Source organism: Symphalangus syndactylus, chromosome 17 (assembly GCF_028878055.3).
Source record: "Symphalangus syndactylus isolate Jambi chromosome 17, NHGRI_mSymSyn1-v2.1_pri, whole genome shotgun sequence".
NCBI lineage: Eukaryota > Metazoa > Chordata > Mammalia > Primates > Hylobatidae > Symphalangus > Symphalangus syndactylus.
In genome coordinates this window covers 41,403,382-41,422,070 of record NC_072439.2, presented here as the reverse complement: position 1 = coordinate 41,422,070, position 18,689 = coordinate 41,403,382, and the positions used below count along the sequence as shown (strand labels likewise).

Below are 18,689 nucleotides of genomic sequence, written 5' to 3'. Positions count from 1 at the left end.
AATAGTGCTAAGTTGGGGGTAAAGACCATAAGTATAGAAAAGTGAGTATGTGAAAAATAGTGCAGAGCTGGAAGGGAGAAATCTATGGATGATTTCCTCAAACACATAGAGCAAAATTGACATCTTTTTAATTGTATAATTAATTAGTTTGAAGAAAAGAAGGTGACTGTTATATATTAAAAACAACAATAACATATGGAGTCACAGTGCTAGATTGTCTGTTAGCCATTGTCTTCAAATTCTTTTTTTCTCATATTTTCATTTTCATTAAAGACACTGAAACATACTCAATGAATTTTTAAATTTAGGTGGAAAGATAAAATAGCAAACTAAACTAGGGAAACTGTTTGGATGGTCCGAGGGAAAATTCAAACCCAAATATTTTTAATGTGTAATCAAACTGATGTTGATTCCAATATTTAAGTTGTTCAAGGTTTCAGATACAAACCTTTATTCAAAACTTTATTTGTCACTTACGGATTTTCTGATTTACCTACCTGTTGTTTCACTGCTTGATGTTGTAATCGCTGGAATGGATGCTGCTGAAGTTGAGAAAACAATGGAAAAACTAAGTTTTATATGCAGGGGAAATTATACTTCCAAGAACATCTATGGTCATTTGTAAAATGGATCAACTTGGAATGACTGTATCAGACAAAAAAAACATCATATAGGTGAAGAGAAGCCCAAATATTAGTTTTAAAATTTATAGGCCCCGAGTAAAAGGTCAAAACACCTTATCATCTGGTATAATGCTTTTTTTCCCCAAAAGCTTTCTCTAAAAAATTCTTTTTTAAAAAAGAAACTTTGTCTATTTCTTCTAAAAATGTCATTGCAAAGATATAATACTGCAAAGGAAGGTTTGGGTGTTTTTAAAAATCCCCCATTGATTAAGTTGTGGCTTAGAGGTTACAGCTTACCTGAACCTGGGCTACTGGTAACCAGTGTAATTGCTATGCAAAGAAGAAGACAAATATGTGGAAATGTACATTAAACTGGTATTGAAAGATGAGGTTAACCATATCTATTTAAACATGTTTTGAGATCTCCAGAATGCAAATAAATGATTATATGTAACAGTTAAGTTCACTTGTCAGATGTTTACACATTTCAATATACTTTTGTACTCCACTAGCTACTGTTTTAATGATAAAGCATCCAATTAAAGTTAAAATTTTCTTGATGTTAATAAAAGAAATTGTAAATTACTTTCAAGGAATTTAACATAGAATTTTCTGACATAGCCACTTCCTCCACATCAGTAGTATGTAGAATGTTCTTCTTAGGACAGACAACCTTTGAAAAGGGAAGATGTTCTTTACTAATGTTACAATTACATACAGACCTCCTACTTGGCATGGGCCTTTAGCAAATACATAAATGAAGAATGAAAAATTTCAAAAAAGGGCCATGATTCCTGAACTATAAATTATCTTTGCTGCTCACTTAGGAGCTATAAAAATAATTAGCAGTTTTTATTTACCTGCTCCGGTGCTTAATATGGCGGTAGCTGTTGTAGTGGAAACTGTTTAGGAAACACAACATTTATGAAAATAATTGAATAATTTTTGCTGGGAAATATAGTTCAAGAAACCAGTTGTCATAAACTAAAATTAAAATTTCTGAAACGTGTGTAGATGTTAAGTGACAAAATAATTTTTTATTTATATCAATACAAATAACACCATATATTTATGTATGTCCACCAAAAATAACTATTTCCTGTTATTATCACTTAACCAAAATCTCATAGGAACTTTATAAGGTCTCTTTATGGGCCAATAATAACTTAAAGGAATGTGGTTCAGAACCCTGACATGTGATAACTTCACTGTAGGTAAGTGACCAAAAATAACTAAAATTTAACTAGCATTTTACAGCAGGCTGCATAATTTTAAATAAATTGTCAAAGCCTAAGGTTTCCTATTTTCTGTACTATTTCTTAATTTATACTACCCACCTCCAAGTATCAATCAACAGGAAATAAAATCCCAATTTATATCACACAAGGCAGGAATATGTAAGTGTACTACAGCAACTCAAAGTGTATTTATATTGCCAAGAAGTTAAATGTCCCAAAACTGACATCCAGCATCCTCTTGAGTAAACACAAATGTAATGCTCCGGGTGGGTGATGGTTCAAGCCTATAATCCCAATGCTTTGGAAGCAGTGAGCTATGATCGTGCCACTGCACTCTACCCTGGGCAGCAGAACAAGACCATGTCTCTACAAAAATAACAAATTAGCCAGGCATGGCAGCACATGCCTATGGTTCAAGCTATTCAGGAAGCTGAGATGGGAGGAGCACATGAGCCTAGGCAATAGAGGCTGCAGTGCACTGTGATCGCACCATTGCACTCCAGCCTGGGCGACAAAGTGAGACCTTGCCTCAAAACAAGAAAGCAAGCAAGACAGGTAGCAAGAAAGCAGCAAGGAAGGAGGGAAGGAGGGAGGGAAGGAAGGAAGGAAGGAAGGGAGGGAGGGAGGAAGGAAGGAAGGAAGGAAGGAAGGAAGGAAGGAAGGAAGGAAGGAAGGAAATAATTTTTTATTTCTATTTTCAAATCATCCTCCAGCATGACGATGGTTTTAAAATATTTACTTCACAGAAGGCAACATCTACTTCATCCACTTATTCAATTATTATCTTAAAATATCAAGCTTTGGATGATGATATGTAACTAATATGCAGAGGTAAAATATTAATGAATTAATAACAAATATTAACTAATAGTACCTATTGTATGTTTAATCATATTCCTAATTCATAGGAATACAATGAAATGATATTCTGATGTATTTCTAGTAACTGTTCATTTTAATTTAAAATTTTTATATCAGCAGATTTACCATCATACCTTTTACTAGCACAGATTCAAGTGAAATCATAAAGGATTAGCTACACAAAGAAATCAGAAATACAACATTTAAAATATAATGACGATTTTACCTGCAAATGTTGAATTGGTAGGAGCAGTTTCTGAAATAATCATACATTACTGTTATTGACAGGAATTTGTATATGTTGAAAAAATTCTACAACTCAATTTGTCTGTAAGTCATGTCTCTTTTTATTTTACTTCTTGCAATTCCTAATATAAAAAGAAGTAGCTCATGTATTCTTTTGAAGGTTTTTGAGATTTATTTTTGAGATGTGTGTTGTGGCCAGGTGCGGTGGCTCATGCCCGTAATCCCAACACTTTGGGAGGCCAAGGCAAGTGGATCACCCGAGGTTAGGAGTTTGAGACCAGCATGGCCAACATGGTGAAACCCCATTTCTACTAAAAATATAAAAATTAGCCGGGTGTGGTGGCAGGTCCCTGTAATCCCAGCTACCCGGGAGGCTGAGGCAGAAGAATCACTTGAACCAGGGAGGCGGAGGTTGCAGTGAGAGATATGTATTGCTCACGAACAATCCTTCAGTTATTTAATTCTTTCTATATTGATTCTCATCTTCTATTCCTTCCCTTCATTGAAATGTTTTCACTGACGCCTCACTCCCTCAATTCCCAGAACCTACAGTTAGGCAGGGGCACGTATGCAGTAGGTGCGCCCCTGAGTATCAGCCATGGCCCCATCTGACAGTTGTTCAGCAAAGCTTGGGAGCACTGGTTTCCAACAGTGACTCACCATGGACAATCGCTCTGGGATGGAATTGTACCAGTCCTCGGAGGGACAGCCTAATGCATTAAGTCCCTGCCCTTCTGGTGATTGGTCTAAAAAAGATTCCCAGCCCCTCCTCTGATTTTTCCTAAATCAATTAGTGTAAAATTTAATGACTTACCACTGCACTCCAACTGCCCTGCAATACAGTAGCTGAAAGTTAAATTTAAAAAGAAAAAAAGAATGAATTGGAAAATTTGACTCTTAATTGCATACAGCTCACAGATTTAAAACAACGACTTGTCCGATTGAAAACAAACAAAACCAAATAGCAGTAAATATTTGTTTCCCCAAAAGAATACTATTGATTCAAATTGCTTGTTTTTCCATGTGCTGCTATACCCAATTGTTTCACCGAGGAGCTCTGGGCACCTGAAGAAATGGTGTGCAGGTGACCCTTAAAGGTAGTTCTTACATAGTCAATTTCAAACACGATGTTATTTGATGGCCGTGGTGACCTACTATGACCCCGTCAATTTGCTTCCATGTAACTGTTTGAAAGCCTGTGAACATAATCTTACATTTATCGAATTAAAACTCTTTTCCCCTAAAACTACACAATGACATTTTCTGTCCTGTGTTCTGCATTATTAAGTATAAGATTACACAAACCATTTGTTGACATGTGAATTGTCTGAAAATAAAAATTACTAACATAACTGATATAAAGTGAAGCTAAAGCTGGCCTTCTCATTTAGAAATGGCAGGATCAAAAATTATAGATATATACATATATACATAACATATATATTATTAACATAATATATTCATACACATTTTTGGTTTTTCTCCTAAATGAAAAGGCAAAAGTCAAAATTGCTCATTGAAAAGTTAGTAGAGAATATACCATGTTCTTCCACAATTATCTTCAATCACTCCCCCTGCTGGTATGACATCATTATAGAAACAGCTGCACTCAGATAAACTGACACATTTCATGGTGTTCTCATCCAGATAAGGAGCACTATCTGGGCACTTGGCATAACAACCTGTGTGTAAAAACACCCACAGTTCATCTCTATCTACTGAAACTCATTATACTGTATATTACATATTTGTAAAATTACTTAAATGACGCCATAAAGTGAAGTAGATAATAGCAAAACAACATCACACTCGTAATGAAAATACATACATAAAACAAGGTTCAGGTCTTCTTGCAGTGAAATGTCAAACTAAGAACCTACAGATTTTGGTTGATTTATTTTTTTCTAAAATGATTCTTAAAGTAATTTTAAATGATTTGCTACTTTCATAATGGGCGTGATGCTGTAACATAAAACAGGCTCTGGTAAATACACATGTTGAAATGTGAATGCCAGTTTCAAATATCTGTCTTTGCCATAGTAGGTAAAGATACAGAAGTCATAGTAAAATAGGCTAAAAATATGCCAAAGGATTTAACACAGATGTGACTTTTGGAAAAGTTTCATGTTATCCTGTTTTCTTGCCCATTCTTTGTTTCTCTCTAAAATATACAATCCTAAGAATAAAATGCTGCTTAAGTGTGAAATACAGTTAATTACTACAGTAATTATACTACTCAAGCAAGATTGTACTGTACGTTGCATTCTGAAACTGCATTCACACTAAACAACATTGTCTAATCAAAGATACGAAGAGTGACAACAGGATCAGAGTGCTGCCCCCCATCCCCCACTAAGCTTATGTTTAGAAAAAGTGTTTCTAATGTAGAAACATTAATGTCATAAGAAAGATAACTATTCATTAAATTACAAAATGTTAGACACGAAATTGGGAGAAACAATCCTTTCCAGTTAAGATGAATATCATTTGCACTACTTTATGGATATTCTTAAAGTATGTCTTACCTTCTAAAAGTGAAGAAAATTTCTGGCCAATGAGCTGATCTTTGCATGTCTTTGCAGTCACCGTGCCACAAGGTTCATAATGCCATCTGCATTCCCCAGGCGCATTGTAGTAATCACAGTAGACAGCTATAATTGAATTGTATTAAATTACTTTCACTCATTATATGACAATTTTCACCTTTCATTTTCCAAGCATTTTAACAAGGGATTTGGGATGATATTAATAATAAACATATCTAAAGTATATCAGGTCTTATCAAGTTCCTTTGGCTTTATCTAAACTGTCATATAAGCCAAAGTAGATCACAAGAGGGGAAGGCATATAAACTCAAAATAGCACTTTGTTTTGCCATCTCACGGTCAGGTTAGTTTGAGATTTAAAAAGTAAACATTAATTTTATCATTCGAAGATATTTTAGATCATAGTCTAGATTCATGGTTTTAATTTCAACTTTAAATTGGAAAACTAAATCCTAGACAATTAAGCTCTTTAATATGTAAATAACAGTTCCTAAATGAAGTAACTAAAGATGTCAATATAATCCAATCCTGTGCATAAAAAACTGAATAAAATGAGGATTATATTTTAACCTTCTTATATTTTCTCCATAATACTTAGAAGGAAAAGAGCTGACTAATTTCTATTAAAGTTATTACATTCCATATGTATCGAGATTCAGTCTATACTCAATTTTCAGTTCATCTTCAATAGGGCTCTATGAAAGTTTTCAAGGAAATATGTGTGAGCACTTGAAGCAAAAGTAATATATTCGGTAAATATTGAAAGATATACAAATATACCAAGATAGGTAAACAGTTCATCGTCTAAGTATGAATGAGAAATATTCTCCATCAGTATTCATTATTCCCTCTGTGAAAATATGAATTTTTAAACTAAAATTGAACTTGAAGCGCTGGGCCACATGCTTTATTTTTTAAGTTAGGTATTTTTGCATATCATAAACAAAAATATTAACATGTTTCTAGGTATACAAACATGTGTTTTATAGAAAATATGAGAGGAAGACTGAGGGTCTAACAAAACACTTCTACATTTTGAAAGAACAACAACATATGGACTTCACTTACGACACAGATTTGGTTTTCTCCATGAGACACAGACTCCAACTGCACTACACGCCTCTGCGTACATAGCCACGGCAGTGCAGAATCCCAGGTACTTCCCCTCCATGTCACATGCACAGGCTTCCTCAACGCACGCATCATAGTAAGCACTGGGGTCAACCTAGGCAGAGCACAGCACGTGAGTCTCTGGGAGGAAACCCAGTGTAAGTCATTGCTTTCAGAACAATGCTACCTTGTTGTGGCAGTCTCTGAAGGTGCTGTCTCTGAGGATCTCACATTTCCGCACAGCCCAGGCTTTACAGTATGGGTTTGAATCACATGGGAAAGTCTGAGCCACTGTATCTGCACATTCTTGGCTTGTTTTCCAACTATTCCCAAATTCCAGTGCTCCAGAAGCTACTGAAGAGTATCTTGTTGTGAAATCGTCCTTGAGATCACCATTGTTATTTCCACAAAGACCACACACTTTGCCCTGTATTGATCAGAAAGGGAAATAGAAAAATTAGTTGTACTAGGGACATTGAGATAGATAGACAAACAGATAGATGATAGGTGAACAGATAGATATCATGATTATGTATATTGGAGCATGAATCTATGTAAAATTCCAATTTTCATGAATAAGATTCCAGAATTTGTGGATAAGATTATTCTCCCATTTAAGATACCCCATGTCACAAAATGATCTAGTATCATGCAGAATAAATGTCTAAAGAACCAAAACAGGTATGTCTGCTAGTTTCAGATTACACATGAGACTACTTTGGCTTCTTAAAATATTTACTCCAAGGAACACATTTAATTCAAAATATATCAACTATCTGAAAATCACATCAGGTGATAATCTCAAGTAACCAAATACGGTTAAGCTACAATGCCTCAGGTTATTGCATTTACTTTTTAACCAGATTTGATTATCTTTGATTACATTTCATATTTCATAATAAGGTTGAAGAAAGGTGGAGGGCTTGTTACTCTAACAGAGATCCTGCCATTCCCCTACACTCTGCCTATGAATACCCATCTTTAATTTTAGTAACAGAAATGATTTTGCTTCCCCATTATTCACTTGTTAGCGATATACATACATTCCAGTTTGGATCCAGAATAACAGACAGTCTTGTATTTTTGTCCCAAATCATGATTATTCCATTTTGAAATTTCAGAATTAAGTACAGGCCAACAGTATGTATGGAGTATGCATTTGCATTGAGTTCACATTTCTTACTTTCTATAGATTTGACTGCTGTTACTTTACCGTCTTGCAAGACAACGTTCTGATCCTGTAAATTCAGACAGATTTACAATGACAGTTTTATTTGGCTGCTCACAACGTGAGAGGAAAAAATAAAGAAAATAGTACTGTACCTGAAAAGAAACTATAATTTTTCTTGAGCATGTTAGCCCATCTTCACAGCATGGAACGCTCTCCGTTAAAATACGAAATGTGCCATTTTCATGACCACAATAATCCTTTAAAATAAAAATTATAATAGTTTGTGAATATTAGAGACACAGAACTCAACTGCAGTATTTGTGTCAGACAGATATTCTTGAGAAAATATTTTCCTTAAACTCAATAAATCGCCATATGTTGTGTTACGGAATTTCCAAAAAAACAATAGTTTAACGCATCTACAAATAGTTAGCCTTGACTAAGTCCCCTCTAGCTAACTTGTTTTGACTCAGTTATTTTCCCATTACTTCTGCACAAGTTCAGAATTATTCTATAAACACGTGTCTTTAAAGTATATATGTTTGTAATCACAGATTTATTTCTAGACCCTATAAATAGCTAGATAAATTTGGCCTTATTTCCTCAAAGACTTATATGAAACTTGATATTCAAACAAAACTAATGAATAAATACAATGCAATCCAAATTTTATCCCTTAAGTGTTAGTTAGGAAGCTTGCAGCTTAATAAGATGAACTCTGGAATGTATGTAACAAGCATGAACTCTGTAATCAGACAGGTCTAGGTTTACTATGACATTTTCTATTTGGTAGCTTAAGTTGCTTAACCTCTCTAAACTTCAATTTCTTCATCTGCATCATAGGAATAATAATATCAGTCTTGTCATATTATAATTATTAAATGCAATGAAATATGTAAATTTGCTTGGCAAAGAAGCACTCATAAATGGTAGTGGTAATTTTTGCTGCCAGTGCTGTTGTTAGAACAATCATATCTGGCATTTATTTACTGAGCACTAGTATGTCCTCCAGTGTGTGCGCTAGTGTGGTTTCAAGTAGGGGCTACTTTTGTGCCCATTTTGTAAATACAGAAGCTGAGACACTGAGAGGTTAAGGAATGTCCCCAAAGACATGCATCAGATAAAAGAAGGAGCCAGTATCGAAATCTAGTCCTAGCCTCCAGAGCCAGCAGTACACAATATAACATTTTACTCCCTTCTGGAATCATATAAGGGACCTTTTAAAAATATGTCCCACTTTGAAAATAAAATTATTTGGAACTAATCTATAAATGAATAAGAAGTATAGAAACATTTTAATAAGACATACTCATAATTACCTCAAGAAATGAATACTGGCAGAGACCGTCAAAACTGTAACTCTTCCCATCAAATGTTCTAACATGACCTTCCCCATAGATGTGGCAGATGGTTTGACATTCATTTTGGGTACAACTCCAAGACCCTTTAATGCAGGTACTAAAAGGAAAAAAATGAGAGAGTGCAGTGATTATATTATGTCAAGATTCATATACTAATATTGTTTTTGTAAAGAAGCACAAAATTATGTTTTATATTGATTTAAATTTTGGAGTTGTCTTCATTATAAAGTAGGATGTTCAATATATACAATGCTACATAAAGTTCTGTTTTAAACACAGCATTTTGGCTGGGCACGGTGGCTCACACCTGTAATCCCAGCACTTTGGGAGGCCGAGGCGGGAGGATCACAAGGTCAGGAGATCAAGACCATCCTAGCTAACACGGTGAAACCCTGTCTCTACCAAAAATACAAAAAATTAGCCAAGCGTGGTGGCGAGCACCTGTAGTCCCAGCTAGTCGGGCGGCTGAGGCTGGAGAATGGCGTGAACCCGGGAGGCACAGCTTGCAGTGAGCCGAGATGGCACCACTGCACTCCTGCCTGTGCAAGTTTTGCACTGTGACAGTGCAAGACTCCATCTCTAAATAAATAAATAAATAAATAAATAAATAAATAAATAATAAAAATAGCATCTTTTTCTAACTATATTTGGTCATTTTTTTCAAATATCCCAAAGTGTGACTTCTTCTTTCCTATGAAAATAAGAACAGACTGCATATTTTCTAATATCCAGAACAAAATAAGAATCCGTTATTAAGCACCATTCATTGCAGCCAACAGAAGTGACACTTCCTTCATCATATTCTCGTCCACCAAAAGAGCACGGACAGTCATCAGGAAAGACACATATCCCTTTAGAATTTCGAACCATTCCTTCTGGACAAAAGCACCCACGTTTGCAAGGCAAGTTCTCCTACAAGAATAAACATAAAACATACACCGTGAGGCACCATTCTAATCATGTCATATTATCAGCATTAATTTAAATGCTTAAATATACCAAGTAAATATTTGGAGTCGATTTGACAACTGAAAATAACACGCAAAAAGAGCATGACCTTCTAATTATTTTTCATTAAAATCGTAGCTTTCCTAGGACTCAAAACAAAACCTTTCAATGGCTAAACTCTAATACTATGTTACTTACATCAAAAACAGGTATGTTCCGAGTACTGCATGTTCTATCGGTTCTTCTCTGTGCCTTGGGATCACTGCAGTCTACATACTCAGCCCCTCCAGAACAATTTTCTGCAGAATAAGAGGAATTGTCATTAATCAAGAGCCTATTGATCTGTTTTCTTTAGCCAAAGTGCATATTTTAAACTTGCACTGTGATTTTAACACTTACGTAGGGTTAAATCAATGGGAATTTGGCAAAGAAGAATTCCATCCCGACAGACGCTGGAAATAAAACAATTTTATAAATTTAGACGTAAGTTTCAAGGACAATTAGTTAAATGAGTGAGACACCATCCCCAGAAGATGCATAACATGTACCAAAGGATAAGATATCACCTTGTAAATATTACAGGAATATACAAACAAGGTTTTATGGACATCAGAGAAAACCTCATGGAAAGGATGGCTGGATCTTGATGATAAGTGAAATTTAATACTTCTGATAAGATGCCAAGCTGTGGTGTAGGAGAGAACAAGATATGTTCCAGTGACTCAAATGAGTCATGTTTGGATGGAAGGCAGGATGCAAAATGGGCGGAAGTGGTATATGTAGGTTGGGGCCAGACTTTAGATGGCCTTAAATGACTTGCAAATTTGTATTTGTTCTCCAGGTAACTGTCAGTCACTAAAGTTTCTGAGCAGGGAGGTGGCCCTATCAGAATAGTGCTTTAGGCTACATATTCTTTATTATTATTATTATTATTATACTTTAAGTTCTAGGATACATGTGCAGAATGTGCAGGTTTGCACATGGCTTTAGGCTACACATTCTTGCAGTAGTGCAGGAAACATGAGACAGAGAGACAGAGCAATAATGAGCAACCAAGTTAGCTATCACAGTGGTGCCAGCTAAGGAGAGTCTCAAATAGGGTAGTAGTGAAGGGAACTGTAATTTGGAGGTCCTAGCCTGATTCACTGAAAAGTTAATTTATTGATTCCCATGAAAAAAAGAGCAGACTGCATATTTTCTAATATCCAAAACAGATAAAATAGTAATTCTTTATTAAGCACCATTAAAAAGTTAATCTATTGATTCCCCAAAAACTACAGAGAAAAAGAAATTATCATTATCAAACCACAGCCCCAAAGGCTCATGGGCTTTGATATAAAGGGGTTACCTAAGCTTTCCTTTTGAATGACCAAGAAAAATTACTTATTGCTAAATGATAGCCTCACGAAACCAAAGAAAAGAGAAGAAGTGTATTCAAAGTATTTTTGAGTGGCTACTTCATTTTGGCAATTACATTGTCAAGAATTCCTACACCTCTCTATGGAATTAGAAACTTGCACCTGTAGTCCCAGCTACTCAGGAGGCTGCGGTAGGAGAATCACTTGAGCCCAGGGAGGTTGGAGCTGCAGTGAGCCAAAACTGTGCCACTGAACTCCAGCCTGGGCAATCGAAGTGAGACCCCATCTCAAAAAAAAAAAAAAAAAAGAAAGAAAAAAAATTAATTTGCTCTAAATTGTAGAAATCATAGCCTCCTCAGCCATTACAAAATAGTCAAAATTCTTCAATTCTTCAGAAACTAAGTCCAAATTCTTGGTTATGATCTGACCACTGTCAATGTTTCTAGCCCAATCCTGTACAAAACACTCTGCATGTGTAAAATTTTTTTGAACATTTCCTACATCTGTGCATTCTCTTTACAGGAAATCATCCTCTACATTTCAATTTTGTCTGGAAAAAGATTCATTCCCTAGTATGCCTGTCTTCTCTGAGAAGTTTTCCTTAATCTCCTCAGGTAGTGCCTGGCCCCTTCTGCTACCATGTTCTAGTATACAAACCTCCTTCTAATGGTTTGTGCCCTGCTTACTCAGAGTCCAAGACAATGTTTGTTCAGCTTTGCAACTCCAGCACTCAGCACAAGGCCTGGCACACTGCAGACACTTAGTAAGTGTTTGTTGAATGATGACTACTGAGAGACAGCTAGAGAGCATCTTCTGAATATGAAATCATTTCACATTGTCTGTATATAGAAGCTGCCAGAATATTTTTCTACTGGTGTTTAAAACAAAACCAGAGTGGGATAAGTCATCTATATCCATTAGGATGCAATGAGCCTTCCAGAATAAAAGAGATTTTTATTAATAAGTATGGCAGGTCTAAAAAGACTTCATACTGACAAAAGACCATTTCTCTGAAAAGAACGCAGTCTCTTGATTTCAGTGTTATAGCAAGTATACATATAATTTCCATACCATTTATTGTCATCAATATGGATGAGTTTGCCTGGTTGCATGACCTCGTCATTTATGTAGCAGTCACACTGAGATTTCAGTACACAGTTTCCTTCGTTATTCTGGTACATTTCATCAGGGCAGGTGCATCCATCAACTGGAACATCTTCTACATCACAGCTCCTATCTCTTTCCGACAAGGATCGGCAAGAACTATTACAGGCTTTTACATTGTACTTGAAAACTAGGCCACTTGGACAAGAATGTTCTGTTCGTACAGAGACAAAAGAAAGAATGAACATGTACATATCCAGGGAAATAAACAATTTTACTTCAGCTCGATGTTTATAGACATTATTGTGAGTTTTCATAATAGAGATTATGAATTTTTTAAGTCCTTGTTCATTGGGTTTTTAAAATTTTTTTTTGTTTTCAGTCAATACTGAATTCCTATTGTATGTTTAAACACTTTGCTGGGGATTAAGCCCATAAACAGGAGAGGCAATACATTGCTTTCACATGGCTTATATTCCCAGTGGAAGGACAGTCGCGGTACATGCTATGAAGAAACAAGAGGGGAAGCACTAAGTATGTACAGATAAGGATCTACACTTAGTGAAGAGGGTGGGTAGATGAAGAGCAAGAAGACAGTCTAGGGAGAGGTGATTCTGTCTGGAGAATATCCTGTCGGAGGGACAATGAGTCTTTTAAAGAGCACATAGAAGAATAGAAGCTATACGGCCAGAGATACAATGAATCAGTGGCTAAAATTTACAGGGCCCCCTTAAGGATTTTGGTATTTAGCCTTAGAGCAATGAGACACCATTAACTTGTTTTAGACTGGAGTGTCACATAGTGAGCATAGTTCGATTTGGCTTGGTTTTAAAGATTACCCTGGTTTCTCTGTAGGAAATGGATTAGAGGAAGCCAAGAATGAATATTGAAGGAAGCTACTGAAATCACCCAGGAGAAAAACAATGGTGGTTTCTTGAACCTGGTTGGTGGCAATATAGATGGAGAGATGTGAATAAATTTAAGAGAGATTTCGGAGGCGAAATGGACGGGCCTTATTCATTAACTGGATACAAGCAATGAGGTGTTAAATATGACCTACAAGAGGTGTGTTTCTACAAAGTTTGTTGTTTGTTTTTGTTTTTCTCTTGGTAAATCAAGTGTTTTTGTGAAGTCATATTCAAACAGTGCAATAAATATTTTAAAACAAAGCAAGGTTTTAAAAATATGATAGTTGAGCCCCTAATTTATTGGTTCATTTTTGTTTTTTCTCAACATAAATTATTCATATTAAAATGTCATTTACAAATGCATTAGCAGTCACAACATTATTTAAATTTCAGCACACAATAATTGAACAGAAACATATATTTATATGTAAATACATATATATTCTGCCTTTTCTTTATATGTGAATATATTAAATTAAGATCAGTAAATCAAGAAGTAAAATATATAAGGATTGTACAAGGATATTAAAAACAAAACAGAAAAAAATCAACTTTGAAAGAACCAGGAAAAATTTGTAAACACATGTGCCTAAACCACACACGCACACAACACACACACACACACACACACACACACACACACAGGACTATAGCGAAACTGAGAAGGAAGTAGTTATTGAAAGCTTCTCTGCTGCTTACCACATAGGCCAGTTCTCCATCCTGCTATGTATGTTTCCTTCTCAGCACACGCTTTCACATAGTTGCCTAAAATTGTACATAGGCAGTCCTGACTGTTTTCACAAGTGCAAGTATATTTTTTGCATTCCTTGAAAATAAGAAACAAATTTATATTACATTATGAAGTTACTCAGAAGAACAGGTAAACTGAGTATAATAATTTAGTTCCTAACCACTCTTCTACCCCAAAAAAAGTTTCTTTGAAACTTTCAAAAACATTTTTAAATATTCAAAATAGTAAATGAATTATTAGCCTGCTTGTCAAAACATTTAGAAAAGGCAGAATGAGAAACTTATTCAAGATTTTTCTTATTTGGGGTTATTTTCCAACACCGCTTTTCTTTTGAAATTGGTATATCTAACACAAGAATAAATTAATAGAATCTAATGCATATCTAAGGATATACTTTAATCTAGTGACAATGGTTGTTATTTGAAAATATTTAATATCTACATGCTTTTGTCAATATCAGCAAAGTATTTCTCAACAAGAGGTGTTAATGTTAGAGCCTCACATACCTCATGATAGGGTTTAGGGTTCACAATTGGGTGGCAGGAAGCAAAAGGCCCACTTGAATCAAGAAGAATTCCACAGTGCCTTTCAGCAAACTTTTCTGGAAGAAAATCAGTGCACTCAAAATTAGTTTCAATAATGGCATAATCCTTTCCTTTTTTTTTTTTTTTTGAGATGGAGTCTCACTCTTTCTCCCAGGCTGGAGGAGAGTGGCATGATCTTGACTCGCTGCAACCTGTGCCTACTGGGTTCAATTGATTCTCCTGCCTCAGTCTCCTGAGTAGCTGGGATTATAGGCACGTGCCACTATGCCCAGCTAATTTTTTGTATTTTTAGTAGAGATGGAGTTTCACCATGTTAACCAGGTAGGTCTCGATCTCCTGACGTTGTGATTCGCCCACCTTGGCCTCCCAAAGTGCTGGGGTGACAGGCGTGAGCCACTGCACTCAGCCATAATTCTTTAATTGAAAGAAAAGATGTAAAATTTTAACAGTTCTCTCTATTAAAACAATTTTTAAAGTGTTCTGCTGTAATACATCTAACTTGTCACTATATGCAAAAATGGCATGCTATAATTAAAAAAATCTTACACTAAAAGGCAAAGTCTTTGTTAGCTTTGGATTTTTGGATTAAATCAATTTACCTTTCTCTGAAATGCAGTTTCTATATAAAAATGGAATTAGGGGACCATATTATATCTTTAGATGCCTTTTAACTTTAAAATATATATTTATAGCTAAATTGTGATGACTTGGTAAATAAATCGACCACAACATCCCCCACTCCCCACCACACGATCCCTGTCACCTCAGAAAATTATATCAATTTTCCTGAAGGTCATATATTAGCACAACCAGTATCAATTATTCCAATACACTAATTTTGTTTTGTTTTTTAATTGATATTTCACTGGCTTCTAAATAACTAGCATAGTATTAAATTAACAAAAATAAATATCATAACAATAGCATTTGAGTAATAAGTGCTTGGCTTAATGATTTTTGGTAATAGAGGAAGCTGCCTCTATTAAAAACAAACAGACCAATTATTTCAAAAATTTTAACAAATTGGCAACCCAGTATCACCACTTTTTATCTAAATATTACTAACAGATTAGTAAAATAGTTTAATTTTCTGTATTTTATGTTAAGTTAAACATAAAGCACTGAAAATTAAATTTAATTAATTTATATATCTCTCCAAAGTGGTGGTGTATAGTCTGCTTGACATAAATTGAGTTGGTTTCTTATGGGATGCACATTCTCATTATAATTGTTTTCACTGCAACACACCAAAACCAAAATAATATGATAATCAAAACCCTGAAATATATATTACGATGTTTACGTTAATGCTTCTAACAACTCTCTTAAATCAAAATTAGTAGACGAGGCTTTCAAACGGAATTGCCTTAGTAATGTTAAAATATTATTATAATCTGATAAGACTATTTCAAATATATATTAATTTAGAAAAAACTAATTAACATGTCGATATATTTTAACTTAGCTTCCATTTCCCTTTTTTTTTAATGAAATAAGCAACACAAAAAAAGCATTTATTAGTATCAGCAATACTAGGGGAGCAACCAAAGCACGACTTGGATTCAAAATACTTGGATTTCTCATCTGTCATCCTTATTAATAAAGATAAGGATCTTTATTAACCCTCTCTGTGCTCCATTATCAATATCTACATTAGTGGGGATAATAGTCCCGCCTATACTGTTCATGAGTTTTGGTAGAAATAAATCGCACTAATATTTTAAAAGCCTTTTGGTAAGCACAAATGTAAGCTGAATCATACCAGTGTAAAGTTTAACTAATGTCTGTATTGGGGCTTGGACAGCAGTAGTTAGGACACCTGGACCTAGCTATAGCTCTATCGTCAAGTGGCTTCACCAGTTTGGGCAAGTCTTGCTATTTCAACCCAGGACCATTTTTATAACTAACTTAAAGGAGGGAATAATTGAAGAACTAAATGTGCCCCAAATCTCTTCTAATCTTGTTATTCTATAATGAAGGTGAAAATTGTGTAAGGAGGAAAAGAGTAGGTATAGAAAAGCAAACAACCAAGATGAACTCCCAGTGAAATATTTGTTTTGTAGAAATAAGATCAGCCAGCCAGACTGTTTCTCTGCTGTGTCCTCCCAAATTCAGACAGTACAACAAAAACTGGCTAAAACTTGGATTATCTGTCATGTTCATATTATGACATACATACATACATAAGTACATAATTCCTAGCACCAAATATGTAATTACAGATTTTGATAGTCAATTAACATTACCTTTTTCTATACTAATACATGAAGAGGGGTTTCCTTTAGGACAGGACATCATTTCCCAAGAGTTAGCAAATGCCTGAGATGTCTTCTCCAATATATTCTGACTTGACATGAAATCATCCTCTGCTCTGTTGTTGTAGGAACCACAGAGTCCTGTGTAAGAGCACACAACAAAGTTTCACATCTCCTCACCTACTCAATTTTTTGGATTCACATCCTCACTGCACACTCAGTTCTTCGCCCAAGTGAAAACCTGTAGAGGCTACCTGAAAATATGTCTTGCGTAGCCTTCATACATTAAGAAAAATTTCATGGCATTTCAGATTTCACCCAAATTCCCTTTCATTAGAATTCCAGGAGCACTGAAACACCATTTGCCATGAATACTGTGTTCTTCCTATTTGTCACTGTAACTTTATCTCTTTTGAAGAGCCAACAGAAAGTGTGCTTATAAGTAGGAAGTTATGACTCACATTTGTACGATTTCAGTGTGGAGAATTGAATCATGTTGCGTGCTATATGCCTTTTTTACCTGGACCCTTCTGACCTATGAGTTACATCTGTTCCTTTGTGTAAATAAGTTACCTTCTCAAGTAAAGGTGTGTTACAAAAGCTTCTACTGTTTATAAATTGTCTTTGCGGCACTTGCCATAATCTTTGTTTGTTTTGCTCAACTTTTATGGCTGTAGTTAACTGATTTCTAAGATAGAAAACATCAGTGAAAGAAATGACCATATGATCTCCCAGAAAGACAAGTCATAGTGTAGCTTTTATATTAATTGTGATTTTCAAAAGATTTATATCGTTTATTCAACTACAGGTTAAAGCCTTAGTAGCACATACTAGCGAAGTGATACATTAACACATATATTATCAAATCTCATTTAAATAAAAGCCTTAATTTAAAATGTTTGAAATATTTAAATTGTTCAAATCTTTAGAGAATAGATTTTGTAAAAGTAAAGGCATCTTTACTAGGAAAAACAAGTTGGAATTATTTTACTGCAATGTGGAAGGAAAGATTAAGTCAAAATGGTTTATTGGTTTAATGTTATTAATTAAGAGACAATGGAAATTAGAATAGGTGATGGTAATATTTCAGCCTTGGGAATAAAACTGTATCCAGAGGACTTACCCACAGTGTCTGTGAATTGGTTGGGTGGCATAGAAACATATAATTGCATCACAGGAACAATTTGTATTTGTAGTTTTACGTGAAAGTATGTTTCTACTTGAAGGTATGAGGAAGATGCATTGAAGATCTGTATTTTATCTGTTAAAATAATTATGAACATTAATAACATGTTCAGCAGTTTTTACTTTCTTAAAATACTTTAATATTTTGATATCTTTTAAAAGTCAGAAACATAATAGCTTTAAAAATTGAATAAATGACTGCTTCTTACACTCATTTTAAAATGTTGTCATTAAACTTACCTGAATAGTAATAACCTTGATTTCTAATCTTGTCATTTGTGACTGTTCCATCACTGTTGAATATGTATTTGTCAACTGGAACAGACTAATATTTAAAACACTTTGTTAGTTAATATTAATTTACAGTATTAATTTTAATGTAATGTATGAACCCAAATTTTTATGTCATAAGATGTTTAATGCTGTTGGATTAATTAATAAATATCTAAAATATAGACATTTTTAAAGCATTTTTAAGG

At 34.7% G+C, this 18,689-nt stretch overlaps 1 protein-coding gene across 1 annotated transcript in view; it reads right to left on the bottom strand.

Moving 5' to 3' along the window:
- MUC19 (mucin 19, oligomeric) overlaps positions 1-18,689 on the bottom strand; it is a 180,576-nt gene that overhangs the window by 129,479 nt on the left and 32,408 nt on the right. The window contains exons 21-41 of the mRNA XM_063619954.1: positions 18,451-18,535; positions 18,149-18,286; positions 17,017-17,166; positions 14,732-14,826; positions 14,174-14,300; positions 12,534-12,780; positions 10,504-10,556; positions 10,303-10,403; positions 9,917-10,068; positions 9,115-9,253; positions 7,948-8,052; positions 7,668-7,862; positions 6,812-7,051; positions 6,583-6,739; positions 5,494-5,619; positions 4,509-4,650; positions 3,783-3,814; positions 2,949-2,978; positions 1,484-1,525; positions 921-953; positions 498-542 (exon numbers count right to left, since the gene is read on the bottom strand). Coding sequence (XP_063476024.1) covers positions 498-542; positions 921-953; positions 1,484-1,525; positions 2,949-2,978; positions 3,783-3,814; positions 4,509-4,650; positions 5,494-5,619; positions 6,583-6,739; positions 6,812-7,051; positions 7,668-7,862; positions 7,948-8,052; positions 9,115-9,253; positions 9,917-10,068; positions 10,303-10,403; positions 10,504-10,556; positions 12,534-12,780; positions 14,174-14,300; positions 14,732-14,826; positions 17,017-17,166; positions 18,149-18,286; positions 18,451-18,535 — 2,434 coding nt within the window. The remainder of the gene's footprint in view (positions 1-497; positions 543-920; positions 954-1,483; positions 1,526-2,948; positions 2,979-3,782; positions 3,815-4,508; positions 4,651-5,493; positions 5,620-6,582; positions 6,740-6,811; positions 7,052-7,667; positions 7,863-7,947; positions 8,053-9,114; positions 9,254-9,916; positions 10,069-10,302; positions 10,404-10,503; positions 10,557-12,533; positions 12,781-14,173; positions 14,301-14,731; positions 14,827-17,016; positions 17,167-18,148; positions 18,287-18,450; positions 18,536-18,689) is intronic.